The sequence below is a fragment of the Limulus polyphemus genome, unplaced genomic scaffold, assembly GCF_000517525.1.
Source record: "Limulus polyphemus unplaced genomic scaffold, Limulus_polyphemus-2.1.2 Scaffold2327, whole genome shotgun sequence".
Lineage (NCBI taxonomy): Eukaryota > Metazoa > Arthropoda > Merostomata > Xiphosura > Limulidae > Limulus > Limulus polyphemus.
Window position 1 is genome coordinate 109,296 of NW_013667937.1, and position 14,990 is coordinate 124,285.

The 14,990-nt window shown below is 30.2% G+C and overlaps 1 protein-coding gene across 1 annotated transcript in view; it reads left to right on the forward strand.

Annotated features, from left to right (window-relative positions):
• Positions 1 to 346: 346 nt before the first annotated feature.
• The window catches only part of LOC106466623 (E3 ubiquitin-protein ligase TRIM37-like), a 42,874-nt gene continuing 28,230 nt past the window's right edge, over positions 347 to 14,990 (forward strand). Inside the window, exons 1-5 of the mRNA XM_022394662.1 lie at positions 347 to 507; positions 7,213 to 7,286; positions 8,632 to 8,733; positions 10,388 to 10,428; positions 14,619 to 14,735. Of these exons, the coding sequence (XP_022250370.1) occupies positions 7,266 to 7,286; positions 8,632 to 8,733; positions 10,388 to 10,428; positions 14,619 to 14,735 (281 nt within the window). The 5' untranslated portion in view covers positions 347 to 507; positions 7,213 to 7,265. The remainder of the gene's footprint in view (positions 508 to 7,212; positions 7,287 to 8,631; positions 8,734 to 10,387; positions 10,429 to 14,618; positions 14,736 to 14,990) is intronic.

Sequence of the window (14,990 nt, forward strand, 5' to 3'; positions counted from 1 at the left end):
TGTTTGTAGAAGTTTTTAGGAACATAAGACGTTTCTTTTGTATTTGTATATTTTTATAATATGCAAATTAGCCACAGTGTTAATGTTACACAACATGTGTCAGAATATTTCTTTATACCTATTTCAATATATTTTCATACAAAAAGCATAGTATGCAGATGTTTTTTTCTGATAAAAAGGCCAAACCTAGATAACACTTTGTAAAGGGTATATGTTACCTCACATTGTAAATTTTATTTTTCATGTATCCATATCTCTTAGTTTGCATCTCTTATGCAAAACCTATGATTTTTTCAACTTACAGCGCATGCTCAATTGTATGACAGTGCATTGGTACGGCTGATGATGTGTAGGCCTATAGGTGATTGTTCTAAGAGATAGTAATACTGAATATTGTATTAAATTTAAAGTTAGAGAACGACTGAAGTGTCAACGAGAACAAAATTATTTAACTATTTATTATAAAAACGAAATCAGACAAGAAATATTATAAAGGAAGGGCTTAAGGTAATTAATTTGGTAGCATGTGATTCATTATTATCTAATATTTACTGTTGTCAGTGTTGGTTGATTTTGTAGTATTATATTACTTTTATTTTTAAATTGGTAGATACGTAAATCGTACTTTTAATTTTTGGAATCTTGGGCCTAACGTTTGTAGAACTAAAGTAAAGAAGCTGATCTTTAGTTAATAAAAGTCTATGATCTAAGAGCAAGAATGCAAAAAAGAGGAAAGCAGTAGCAAGTGCTTTCCATTTCACGTAAGTCATCAAGCAACTGAGGCCACAACTAAATCCACATTCGATATTCGTTAGCAAATTTAAAAAATGAAATTGCATCTGTACTAAAACTCATAAGTATAATTGCAAAAAATTAAATTAAATCCAAAGCTATCATCATCAAATTGTACTACGTATTAAATTTGAAACAAGTTTGCTAATTTACTCAAGAGTAAAAGTAAGACTCCACAAGAGTAAGAAGAATAAGTGAAAGTCTAGATATTAAAATCTTATTACTTAAAATATAACATTAACTTAAACTACTACCATGGCATTAACTGATTAAGGTTTTTTTGTTGTTTTTTTTATAAGAGCCTACTGTCTTTCCAATATAACTAATTAGACTTAATTGAATGCACTACTTGGTAAATGTATGACCATATTTAACAAAGAATAATGTTCTTTCTTCAAGATTAAAATTTGTATAAACAAGTCTCGACACCCAGTTAACTGTAAATTAATTATTTGCAGCCAAGTCCTCCAAAAAAGAATAAAAAAAAATTAACACATGTTTCAAAGAGCTATCAGCACCATAATCATGCTTAGTGTTTTATAACTCGTCGACAATCTGCGACTTCTTTTTCACGAATACTGTCACATTAGTCTCATTTATGTTAATGAGGGCTATTTGATTCATTGAAAATTTAAATGTTTTACATTGTATAAGAACATAGAAAACAAGAAAAGAGAAATGATAAGTTAAAAGTAAGAAATATGTGATTGCATGGGAATAAATATTTGATACATAAATCAGTAGTACAAGTAAAAATATTTAAACAGTAAAGTGACTAAAATAATCAAAGTACCATTGACAATAGGCTTGGTAGTATTGCAAATGAGATGTATTTCTGTTATTTCTGGGATGATAATGTAGTAAAAACGTTTGTGATTAATTTTAGTCAGCACAATCAACAAATGCTGGAGGTTTTAGGTGTTTCTCATATGCAGGTCTTATATTATTAGTGTTCTTACTCATGCAAGTTTTCTCAAAGTTTCTGACCCTTTTATGCTTTTCTTTTATGTTAATTAATGTAACCGTTATTATTTTGTTAAAAGTTTAGTGTAAAGCTTTCTGATTGTTGAGATTAACAGCAGCCTCAAGTAGATGTCAAAGTTAAATAACACAGGTGTTTTCCTGATCTGAAATAACTTGAGTTAAGGAAAAAGAAAGTACTTGCTTAAATTCTTACTGAGTGTTTTTTGTTAGGTTCCATTTTATGATGATTTTCTAAATAATCCTTGCCAATATGTTGTATTTACAGAAATATTGAGTATAAATCTAAAGTAGTTGTAATTTCATTGTATAGGTCATTGATTGAAGTATTGAATTCAGTCTTGGACTCCTTACCTTAGGAAAGATATTGAATTGTTGGAAAGGGTTCAAAGGAGAGCTACTAGGTTTATATCTGGGATGGAAATGGGATAGGGCAAGATTTCTGAAATTATGTTCTCTTGAAAAAAGAAGAGTTAAGAGTTTATTGAGGTTTTTAAGACTGTTTAGGAAATTAATTTGATGCATTGTCTTTTTGGTGAGAATGGTAGGTCTACTCTACACAACTAAATTTCAACAGGGTAGGAATCATCCTCATTTAAGACTTTTTTTATTTTTCTAGGAGGATGGCTGAGTTTTGGAATGGGTTGTCTTCAGATGTGGTGGATGCAGTTAATTGAAAAGAGTTTAAAGAAAGGCTTGACAAATAGTTGAATGATAAAGAGCTTACTTTGAGTGTTTTATTTTTAAAGTTTAGTGTATGAGATGACCTAGATGGACTAACAGACCCCTTGTCCTTAAATTATTATAAGAGATTTTACCATAACATATAGATAAAAGGGATCTATGTGGTTATTCAAGGTGTCCCTCTGTACGCACCCTTGATAAGAAGTAAAACCTAAACCCACAAACCAATTTTAGCACAAAGAAATTTGAGGCTTTTATTCTAGTGGTTCTATGGCTAATCTTGTAAACTTCAATAAGATCACCTCATACTCTTTTTTTTTTCAAGAGAAAATTAGCTAAAAGATCTAAATTATAACTGTATAATAACTCTTCTATCCACAGAATAATTCTAGCAACCCTCCTCTGAACCTTTTTTAAAAAGTCAGTATCTTTACACAGGATTCCAACTAGTGATTTATATTATATGAAAATATTACCTTTATTTGACATGTAATCAGTAAGTGTGTAAGTACAGCTTATAATTGTATTAGCTTTACAGCTAGCAACACCACACTGATTCAATGGCTTGAATGAATTATCTACCACAATGCTATGATTCTTTTCTTTAGCCACTGTAAATCCTATGCACACAAGAGGGTCAGTGTTAATGCCACAACCTTTTTTTTCTTTTTACAGAGGTGCTTTCAAAATTTTATTAACCCACTTTGTTATCAATGTTTATTAACAAACCTGTCATCAAAAATAGTTTGTAATTCAAATTTTTATATTACGTAAATTTCAATTTCTTAATTTCAAAAGGAAATACTTAAATAATTTCTCAATATGTACCTCTCTGAGCCATATAATGTGGGGCAGCTTTGATTTCTCATTTATAGATTTTTTCAAGGGATTCAAATTGTTCATCCACTTAGAAATGTACTCTGTAGATATTGACCAGGCGAAATGTAAAATTCCTACCTTTTATTTTGCTACACTGAGACACCACTATATTAATTCAACCCACAAGACACACTCTTCCCATCTCCTTTGTCTTTTAAGAAATACATTTAATTTTCTCCGACATTGTTATTGGACATGCTTATAACTAACAGATAAAGCATATATTCTAAGTTACATAAATAATATGGCTGTTCTATTTTAACTAAACAAAACTGTTAGGTTATGAAGAGAGCAGTAGTTGAAAGCCAGATAAATTATAACAATTTTCTGACATTTGGTTCTAATACCTGATATATTTTTGTGTTCTAAAATGCATATTTGAAAGCTATGCGAGTTATTTTCTGGACAACCAACATGGTGAAAGAAAAATAGCTTACTAAACCACATACCCAAGTGTAAAAGGCCTCAAGACCCGAGTGAGTGCCAGATTTCTTAGTTTTTATTTATATTTTTTTAATCATTATATAGTTTTTAAGAAAACTAAATTATAAAATTAGGAACTTGTTAGGGCAGGTAAGTAAACTTAAATGAAAAACAATTTGATAAAAAAAAATCTATGATCTTTCTTTGAGGACCACGCATGAGCTTTCATCTAGTAATGTTTCTTGTTGCTTTGATACAATAGTTGGGCATGGTTCAAAGAACAGTAAAACAAGTTAATTGAAAGCAGTTGTTAGAAGGTTTTAGAGGCTTGAAACTGTTGGTATAAATAATTGTAATCATCTGTTACGATCTGCAGTTATTCTAGAAAAAAGTGTTTTTAAGTTTATTTCATACTTTTTAACTTGTCATTTTAGTGTACATTGATAATTTTGCTACAGTTACTGTTAAACTAGAGAAAATAACAGATAAAAGTATCAAATTTTACCAAAAGAAAAGAACATTTTTGATTTTCATTTAGGAGTTTCTAGAGGTTGTGGAAATGAATTATAAAAACTGTAAAATGAAAAAAGGTATTTTTATTCTTAGCATGAAAATCACCCTTCATTCAGCGTGACTTAGTAAAGGCTTAGTAAATTTGTATACAAATCTTTAGTATAAATGCTTTATTTTAAAACCTGATGTTTTGTGTACAACATTCTTGTAATATTTGCTTAAACCAAATTTGCCAAATTTTGGTCAGATGGTTAGTTTCACAGTTACATGCTTGTTACAAGGTCGGTCAATTTGATATAGAATTATGTAGGTTCTCTTCTGTATTACATGTGTGATCCAAACAATGATAACCTAAATGCATTATCTTTGCATTTAGCACAATTAAAGGTCATTTGTCAAATATATAGTTGTTGAAATTACTAGTTGATCCAAGTCATTCTGTAGTACCTCAATATCCTCAATATAACTAGAAATACCCACAAGTTTAGTGTCATCAGCAAACCACTAATTTACCAGTTATGCATCTGTCAATATCATTAATGTAAATAAGGAAAAGCATTGTCCAAGTGCTGACCACTGAGGCACACCACTTGTAATAAGGTCCAGTTTGACTGGATTTCTTTAATTGTTTGCTTTCTTTCACCCAAACACCTTCTATCTAATTAAATAAGGTCCAGTTTGACTGGATTTCTTTAATTGTTTGCTTTCTCTCACCCAAACACCTTCTATCTAATTAAATAAGGTCCAGTTTGACTGGATTTCTTTAATTGTTTGCTTTCTTTCACCCAAACACCTTCTATCTAATTAAATAAGGTCCAGTTTGACTGGATTTCTTTAATTGTTTGCTTTCTCTCACCCAAACACCTTCTATCTAATTAAATAAGGTCCAGTTTGACTGGATTTCTTTAATTGTTTGCTTTCTTTCACCCAAACACCTTCTATCTAATTAAATATACTTTCTCTAGTTCTGACTGATGTGAATTTCTTAGCTAATCTTCTGGGTTGCACCTTTTCAGAAGTCTTTTTGAAGTACAAGTCTACAGTCTTTCTGTTAATCAGACAAGAATCATCCCCAAATAATAGATAAAAGATCAGTAAGGCAAGATTTTGCCTTGATGAATCTATGACAAATCACTTCAACTGAGAAACCTCTGCAGCACCACCCAATGAATCAAGAAAAAATTCTTAATTTGAGATTGTGCTTCTACAATTTTATAAATTCATCTCTAATTTTGGTTTTCAAATTCAGAATTTTATTTATAAAATATGCTGTCTTTAGTGATGCCTGAAACTGTGGTTTTTCTCGTTGAATTGTATGAACCTGTGGTTAGGATATTTTGCATATGGTTTCAATAATAAACTACTTTTTCTAAATTAACAAGGATTAGTTTATAGCTAAAAGCAGAGGGTTTTATAAATGGAAATCAATCAAATTGTGTTAATGTTACAAGTGGGCTCGGTGTTGGGACCTTTGCTCTTTTTGATACATATCAAGGGCATAAATATAGGAATGATAAATAAATTGCTCATGATATTAAGATCATGGATGTTGCTGACTTTGTAGAGAATGCTGCTGCTTTGAAAAAGGACTTAAATCATTTGTTGAGTTGGACAATTAACTGGCAGGTAGCTTTTAATTATAACAAAAGCAAGGTAATGCATGTTGGATGTCATAATTCAAATCGTAAGTGTATATATCTGATGGGAATAAGCTTAAAACCTTGGAAGTGAAGGATGATTTTCCAGATCATCAGTTTCTTAAAAACTAAGTTATCCAAGCAGTGTGCAGTTGGTAGTGGTAGGGCAAATAGGGTTTAAAGTTGTATTCACACAAATAGTGAATGTAATTTTATAGAGATTATCATTTCATTTTGTAGGTTCTGGTTAAGCCCCATTTGGAGTGTTGCATATAGTCTTGGGTTTTTTACCTTAAGAAGGACTTTGAATTATTGGATAGGGTTCAAAGGAGGGCAACTAGGATGGTACCTTGGATAGAAAGGCTGTTGTATGAGGATTGGTTAAGATCACTGAAATTGTTTTCTCTTTAAAAAAGAAGAGTCAAAAGAATATATCTGAATGAGGTGTTTAAGAATATTGTGGAAGTTAATAGTATTGTTGCATATTTTTATGTGTGTTTGGTAAGAATGGTGGGACAAGGGAATACAGATTTTGACAGGATAGGAGTGATTTTGATCATAGTTTTACTTTTCTAACAGGGTGGTTGGCTTTCAGAACTGGTTACCTTCATATAACATGTAATTGAAGGACAACAAGGAAATCAGATGTGGTAAATGCAGTAGTTTTAAAGGATGGCCTGATAAATATTTAAACCATGGCTGGATTTGAATTTTCTTTCAAAATGGGTGAGATATCCTAGATGGACCAACAGAAACCTTGTTGCCCATTAAATAATAGAAATGTGCTTCTTCCGGGTTAAAAAGGGTTAGATTTGCAGCATACCAAATGTAGACAAAGGTATCAGCATTGTTTTATCATTTTATGCTTGTATTAGCTTCAGTTTCGTAGGGTGGTTTTTAAGTTTATAATTCATTTTGGTAAAATATCAGCTTGTGCTACGAATTTCATAAGAAATATTTATGTTAACAATAACTTTTATATATTTGGGTATTTCATAAAATCTATCTTGAACTCCAAGATTCTGGCAAAAATATAAGCTTTATTAAATTTGCTCTTTACATTTGACATGCACTGTGTTTTGGTAATTAGAAGTACAGTGCAAATCAATGTGTAAAGACTTAAGCAATTATAGGTATTATTATGAAAAAGTACAGTGTAACGTACCTTATCTAAAACTTGATAATGAATTATTTCAATCCAAACCATGGTTTTAACTACGTATATTAAAAACTTTCTGTTCATTTGCAGTGTCTCTATAAGCCATGTATTTATGTGTATTTTCTTTCTTATATGCACTGTTAGTTAACCATGGAAACAGGCTGAACATTTGAGTAATCCTAACAAGTTTCTTTATAATGGAGGATCACAGTGTAGAGGTAAATGAAACTTGTTCCATTTTTATTTGTTGAGATTTTAATAATAGTATTATAGAAAAATACTAAGGCAAATTAGAGAACAAAAAGTGTTCAACAAATTATAACTCTCAAAGTGACGAATTTCTTTTCAAATAAAACTTCAGCCTGTATTTTAATCAGTTTAATTTTTTTCTTTATTTATGTAAACCAATATAATAAATTGGTACTCCACATTGAGTTGTATTAACTAGGTCCTTCTTGGTCAGTTTTAACACAAGAAATAGTATGACTTCATAACCCATGTTATTAAACATTACTCTTCATTCCATGTTATGCCAACATTAATTATGATTATAGACCAGCTGCGGTTAATTTTTCATTATAAAATCTGGTAGAGGATTGCACAAACTTATCATTTGTGACTTTAGTGTTTAACGCATGTTAACCCTGTTGATGAATGGTTTATCAGCAGATGCTTTGTAAGAATATATAATTATCATCATTAAGGAGTGGTTAGTTAACTTTTCAGTCACTCATTCAAAAGCTAGAAAGTGATTGTTGAAACTAACTTTGTAACATGTTTAAGTTTAAAACATTCTTAATAGTATAAAGTTTATAAACATAGCTCCTAACCAGCCTTCCTTAACTCAGCATTGTAAGAGTTAATAAAAAAAAATGGTTAATGAGAATGTTTTGAATTAAATAGAATTCACTGTGACTTGATCCAATTTAATTTGAGTATAGTAGAAATGGGGTTTGGGAACATTTACATCACCATACAATTACTTTCGCATCCAATGCTTTTGCTGAAATTATATTTCAGTTTGAGTTTGTCTAGAGCAATTTTTATTTAAAAAATACACACACACACACAATGTTGCTCATTTAGCTAGAATATGTTGGCTGTTCTTTTTGAAGTTTTAACTTCTACTCGAATTGTATAATTGTGAGTAGAAATTAGGGTATGTAGCAAGATTTAGGCAAGTTACAAATTATTGAGGTTGCTACAATTGTATTGGCAGTATTGATGTTACAGATCCTTGTTTTTCTGTATATTTTTTCTGGGTAGAGTTAATTTTCTTAAATCTTTTAAACATGTTTTAAACTGTTATTGCCTAACTAGATCATGGTCTGTTAATTACTGTAATTGTGTTTCTATATTTCCACAGTGACATATTCTAGGTTGAATGTAACAACTTTAGTACCTAGTGCTTTTATCTGGTCATTCAAAAGAATATTAGATAATAAATATAAAAAATTATGTTGCTTAAACATGTATATCAGTAAGTCTAGAATATAGAAAATTTATAGAGAAAACAGCTTACTAAGAATATTTGCAGTTATTTTACTGTTTCTTAAATTTCAGAGTCTTGCCGAAGTTTTTCGCTGCTTCATTTGTATGGAAAAATTGAGGGATGCTCATCTGTGTCCACATTGTTCTAAGTTGTGCTGTTACATGTGTATTCGAGTAAGTGCATGTATAAGATAAATTGAATTGCTTTACTTCATCTGTACCTTAAGGCACAGGTTCCCAAACTTTACAATGTCCTTCAGAACATTCTGCATCCTGACCAAGCCCCTCTTCTTTTCCCCAATGAATCTACATAGATACTGAATACCTTGACAGTATTATCTATTTTATGTATTTGCCATGGCCCACCTGAAATTTTCCTGTGATTCCCAGTAGTTTTGGAACCCCTGCATTAAGGAAATGAACATTCATTTCATATTTTTGTTAACTAATAAAATTTTCTTAAAAAATAAGGTAAGTTGCTTTGGTTAAAATGTTAATTTGGATTACAAATTCTAGACTTTTGTAGTATCAAGAGAGTTAACTGGAAACTAAGAAAACATGGCGTTTTTAAATGGATAAAATTGTATGAAATGGGAAGTTGATGTATATGTATTTGCAAAAATGTTCTTCAAAAAGTTAACTGAATAAAAAAAAATATACAAGTTAATGTTTTTTTGTAGGAAAAACAGTATTGTTTATGTATTCATTTTGTACTCTTATCTATGCTACTTTTACTCTATATATATAATTTTCTTACTAAAGCTAAAATAAGCATATTTCATTAAATTAGGCAACAATGCCATTGTGTGACCATTCAATAATTGTAGTTTTGAGTAGTAACAGCTCTCTTAAGTATGACTTCAATAATGTGGTAGCTAAACTAAGCTTTTTAGTAGGGAAACACAACAGGTAGAAATGTTTGAAAATGAGTTTTTAATTTTTTTTGCAGAAATAACCCTTAAACTTTCAAACTCGGGTAGAGCTACATGTATGCTGCACTTAAGTTGTCTTTAGTAAGCAGTTTATTGTGCAAATTACGCATACACTACTTTCTTTACATTAGTGTAGTGTATTTTAATTACATGACTAGTCCTGTTGTATTGTTCACAGCAGTTGTTCAAGTTTTAGTGTTGAGATAATGTCAAAGAAATGGGGCTTCATACAAAAGAGTAAAATTGTCAGAGTTAATGTAAAATAAAGTTATTTTATATGTCTTTTGGAATTAACTTTTAATATAAAATATTTACAAAAAGTCAACTTCCTGAAACTTCCTCTTGTTACGAATCTGTGATCTATTGCATACCTGTTTTTTCTTAAGTTGAAAGGATTAAATCATACGAGGCTTGTTATGTAACAAAGCATGCCATCAATGTCTACTTCTGCTTTAATGTCAAACACTTTTGTTCTGATGAATAATTTACATGAATTAGGCTTAGCTTTTCAAAATATTCATTATCAATTCTCTTTGAAATTTTTATTATAATTTATAAAATGAAAAAGTGCAACAAAGAAAACACGTTTAAGAAAAAACCTTAAATAATATCCACTTTCATGCAGAGCCTCCTTATGAAGTCAGCTGTAAGTCTGGGGGCTAATAATACTAAAAAAAAATCAAGTTTCTATTCTTCTGGTGAACAGAGCACAGATAACCCATTGTGTAGCTTTGTACTTAACAACAAACTCATTCAGGAAGAGCTAGTACTCCTAATTATACTTTGTTATGCATTTTCCTTTCCTATGTGGTATTAAGTTTACAAGTTTAATCATAATTTTGAAAAGCTGTTGTGTCATTAACCATTTAATATTCTGCTGCTTCTTTTCTTTTCAGCGTTGGTTAACTGAACAAAGGTCACAGTGTCCTCACTGCAGGTAAGCATATACAAAACATAAAATGTTTTAATTTAGACTTGCCTATCAACAAAGGTCACAGTGTCCCCACTGCAGGTAAGCATACACTAAATGTAAAATGTTTTAATTTAGACTAGCCTATCAACAAAGGTCAGTGTTTTCACTGCAGGTAAGCATATACTAAATGTAAAATGTTTTAATTTAGACTTGCCTATCAACAAAGGTCACAGTGTCCCCACTGCAGGTAAGCATACACTAAATGTAAAATGTTTTAATTTAGACTAGCCTATCAACAAAAGTCAGTGTTTTCACTGCAGGTAAGCATACACTAAATGTAAAATGTTTTAATTTAGACTTGCCTATCAACAAAGGTCACAGTGTCCCCACTGCAGGTAAGCATATACTAAATATAAAATGTTTTAACTTAGACTTGCTTATCATCCTACAAACATACTGTTTTGAACTATATAAAATATTTTATTATAAATTCAGCTTTATAGTAATTAGTAATGTCTACATATATGCTCTAGTAGATTTATCTACATAGCCGTGAAAATGGTATGTCAACTCTCTCACTATGGGCTTGGTCCCAGGGATTGACCTTGTAACTGTTTTGTGCTTGTTATAGTTTTCATACTATAACTTTTAATACTTTTATTATATACGTATTGTCATGAAATTTTGCAAATTATCAGAAAACATTACAGGACTTTCATACCCAAAATATCAGATTATTTTTTATTAAGTTTTAAGATTTTTTAAGTAATGATTTTCTCTTGCATTTTTTCTTTTCGAATGTTGACTATCCAACATACAAAGTAATTTTGATTGTAAGTTTATAAATACTTTTATGTATCAGAAAATTATCAAATTTCACATATAAAATTTTTATAACATCTTAATAACCTCCAGGTTTTTGTCTTGTTTTTTAAAAAACTTCATATTTTATCTGTTATTTTCACTATTGTATCTCTTTATGGGTTTGATTGATTAGACCGACCTTATAAACACTATAAAAATTAGAAACAGATGTAAATTACACTATTTTATTGTAGAATGATTACAAATTATTACAACCAACCACAAATGTTTAGTTTAAATAGTTTAAATCTCATAACATTATACATCAACATATATTTATAATTTTTATTTTATGACCATCCAGCCGTGTCACTAACATTACATAAGTTGCAATGACGAGGTGCTCGTTGCACTCATGTAACCATATCCAATAGTATAAAACTGGTCTTTACAAAGTGATTTGTCTTGGCTTTGTTCTAATGTATCAGTATTTTGTGAAATACAGTCACATTTCAGTTATAATACATTACATCTGCATATATATTATTACTATTTACAAATAAGTTTTTAAGTTTCAGTTATTTTTCTTAAAACTTAGAACAGTAAATAAAGAAATATAGAAAAGAATGACATCTTCTACTTATGAACTTTGTACTTGCCGTAACTTGCAAGCCTTCTCACGTTTCACACGTGGAGGATGTAAAACAAGATTTTTTTAGGTTTTACATATGCATTTTTAAATAACAAAAAATCCTAAATTACTATATCAATACCACAGAATTCCACTAGAATTTATCAGGTTTATTAATTAGCCTGTATTTGAGTCTAAAAAAATATGATATTTTGAGCTCCATTATCTCTTACTGCTCCACTTCAATTCTACTAGGAAAAGGAACGTTTTCCTGCATAAACACTTCACAAAGACTGAGAAAACCACATGGGGGGGACATTCTGAGCTTTTGATTAGTTATACACGTCAGAGAGAAGTAGTTGTACGTAAACATATATTTCCAAAATCGAAGATGTGGGTGGAGCCACCTTGTTTAATTCACTAAACATAACATCTTAGAAAAGATAGGATGTTCTTATTTTATATTCTAGCTTATCAATATCGGTAATTTGAGTTCCTAATTTGTAAGAAACTATAGACTTTGTATTTGGACATCACAAACATTTAATTTGAACCAAAGCTGCATTCAACATACCAAATGACACACAAAAATCAATATTTATAAATTTTGTTTTAATGTTTACTTTTCAATTTAGAAATTAAATAATGTATAATACTAAAATTTGAATTATAATCTACAGTTGGATACTAAACTTATTGACATACATTCATAAAATTTTGAATGCAAGTCTACAAACGCGATGACATGCCCTCTGACTCCTACCCATAGCAAAATCCGTCGAGATGAGGTTAATCTTTGGTCTCATTGATGACATTCAGCTAATTGATTATTGTAAATGAGGGTTGGGTAATAGGAATAATCAGAAACAAGTTCAGTTAAGCCTTTCGCCATGGGTATCCTTTACTGCGAGCGACAAAGTTTTAGTGTCTTACATTCAAAACTTTATTAAACTACTTTTTGTTTATGTTATACCAATTAGTATAGCTTAGAATATCAGCTAATAATCCATATTTTAATAGTCTAAGTTTTAAGTTTTTAATTCTATAAGGCAATACTTAAAAAAATTCCTGAATTTCCCCTAGTGTTACACACGTGACACATTTTCTCTAGGCATTGTCTCTTTTCCATTTTATCCACCTCCCCTTCAAAATTTACGAAATTAAACATAAATTACTCACTATAAAATCGTCATTGCTCAGACAAATCATAATTTTTATAGCCTTCAATTTTGTTTGGTTACAGAGCTATCAAATAGAAAGTCAAACCCCTCCTGCCACACCCACCTGTCATATCCTCTTTTTTCAAGATTTGTTGATAGTTCTCTCTTATATTTAATTATATATTGCTTATAACCAATAGAAAGTCAAGGCTTTCATCAATCAAATGATGTATAACATTGTCTTCTGAACAGGAAAGCATTCACTCACAGTACAAGATTCATTCCTGTGGGAAAGTTAACGACTAGCATGGATGAATTTGTAACGGCTCTTGTCGCATAGTGAGAAAGCCAGAAAAATTTTGAGAGTTAGGGAAAATTGTCTACTTTTTGCATATTATTAGTCTATGTTCTTTGGTGCATTATTTGATTAAATAAAAATCATTTAGTGCATTACTATCATTAGTATACAAAAAACAAAAGTAGGAATAAGTGTCATAGACAATTGACAGCAAGAAAAAAGATTGCGTAAGTACTTTTTCTTGTTTTTCATGTTTATTCTTTATTTAATATTATAAAAGTAACTAAAATGTAAAATTATGGATTTTTGTTAGGTTATTTATGATTAGATTAAGTAAAATAAATAAATAATAAAAATCTTTCACGAGGCATACACGCGAGCAGGTTGTAGCAGCTCATGGATAATGTAATTTGATAGTGTAACGTGAGCTGCATGTTCCCGAGTAATTCACAATTTATAATAGCACGGATAGTAGTTAGACATGGTTCAAAGGACAATCAAAAGGGCAATAAAACAATAAAATTTAAGTACAAATAGATGTATACTGTTAAGAGCTTAAAGATATGTACGATAAACGAATGTAGTTTCATGTTACAATTTGAAGTCATTATAGAAACAAAAATAGGGTAATTTAGGTTTATTTCAATTTTTTGGGGGGGATTACGAGGTCAGTCAAATTGACCAACTTTGTATAGAGTCAGGGTAGAAAAATAAGAGATCAAATATAAAGTTTTACTGAAAACAAATATTTGAAATGTTTTTAGGAGGTCTTAGAGATTACACAAATGAAATTTGAGATTTTCGAGATGACGAAAAGTATTTTTTATCTTAACATGAAAATCACTTTGCATACTGACTATTCAAATCAACCTTTATTTTAGTTTATTAATTATACTTCACCAAAAAAATAAGATTTTTTGTATGTTAAAGACTTGTAATGTTAACTGAAAGACTGCCAAATTTTGTGAAGATATATGCACTATATTGAAAATTGGGGGTATTAAATCTATAAAGAAGGGGAAACTGAGCATCAATTCCACCGATTAGTGTCATGTATTTGATTGACTCTCTCAACATGGGTTCGGTCAATTTGACTGACCACATGACCTCTTTGTACTCGTATAAGGTGGGATAGTGGTAAGTTCACGCATTTATGATGCTAAAATCTGGTGTTTGATTCCCTGCAGTTGACACAATAGATAGCCGAATGTGGCTCTGCTCTAAAACAATCATTTAATTGCTAAGCTCAGATGATGATGTGAATCTGTCTTGTATAGCTAAAACTTGTTTCTAAATATTAGTTACATTATGTTGGTTATAGAGCATCTCTTCACATTCACGAGCTTGTGAATTGTCGCTGGGTTGAAGACGTTACACAACAACTTGATACTTTGCAGTTGGTAGGACCAAGTAAACTTGACGTTCCAGATAAAGAAAAGTAAGTTCTTTGTGTTAGTTATGTTTAGTTTCTAAAGACTATCGTAAGTGTAATGAAATTAACAAATCAATCCTATAAGCTCAGAAACAAAATAAATCAAAATTGTTCTTGTGTAATTTGAATAAAAACTGAAATTTGACTAAAGATGTTGAAGACTAACTTGAACTAAATAAGTTATTATAATAAGCACTGATTTTTTTTTTTCTTTTCTAAACATTGGTTACAAAGTTTTGTTCTGAACTAATGTATTAGGTC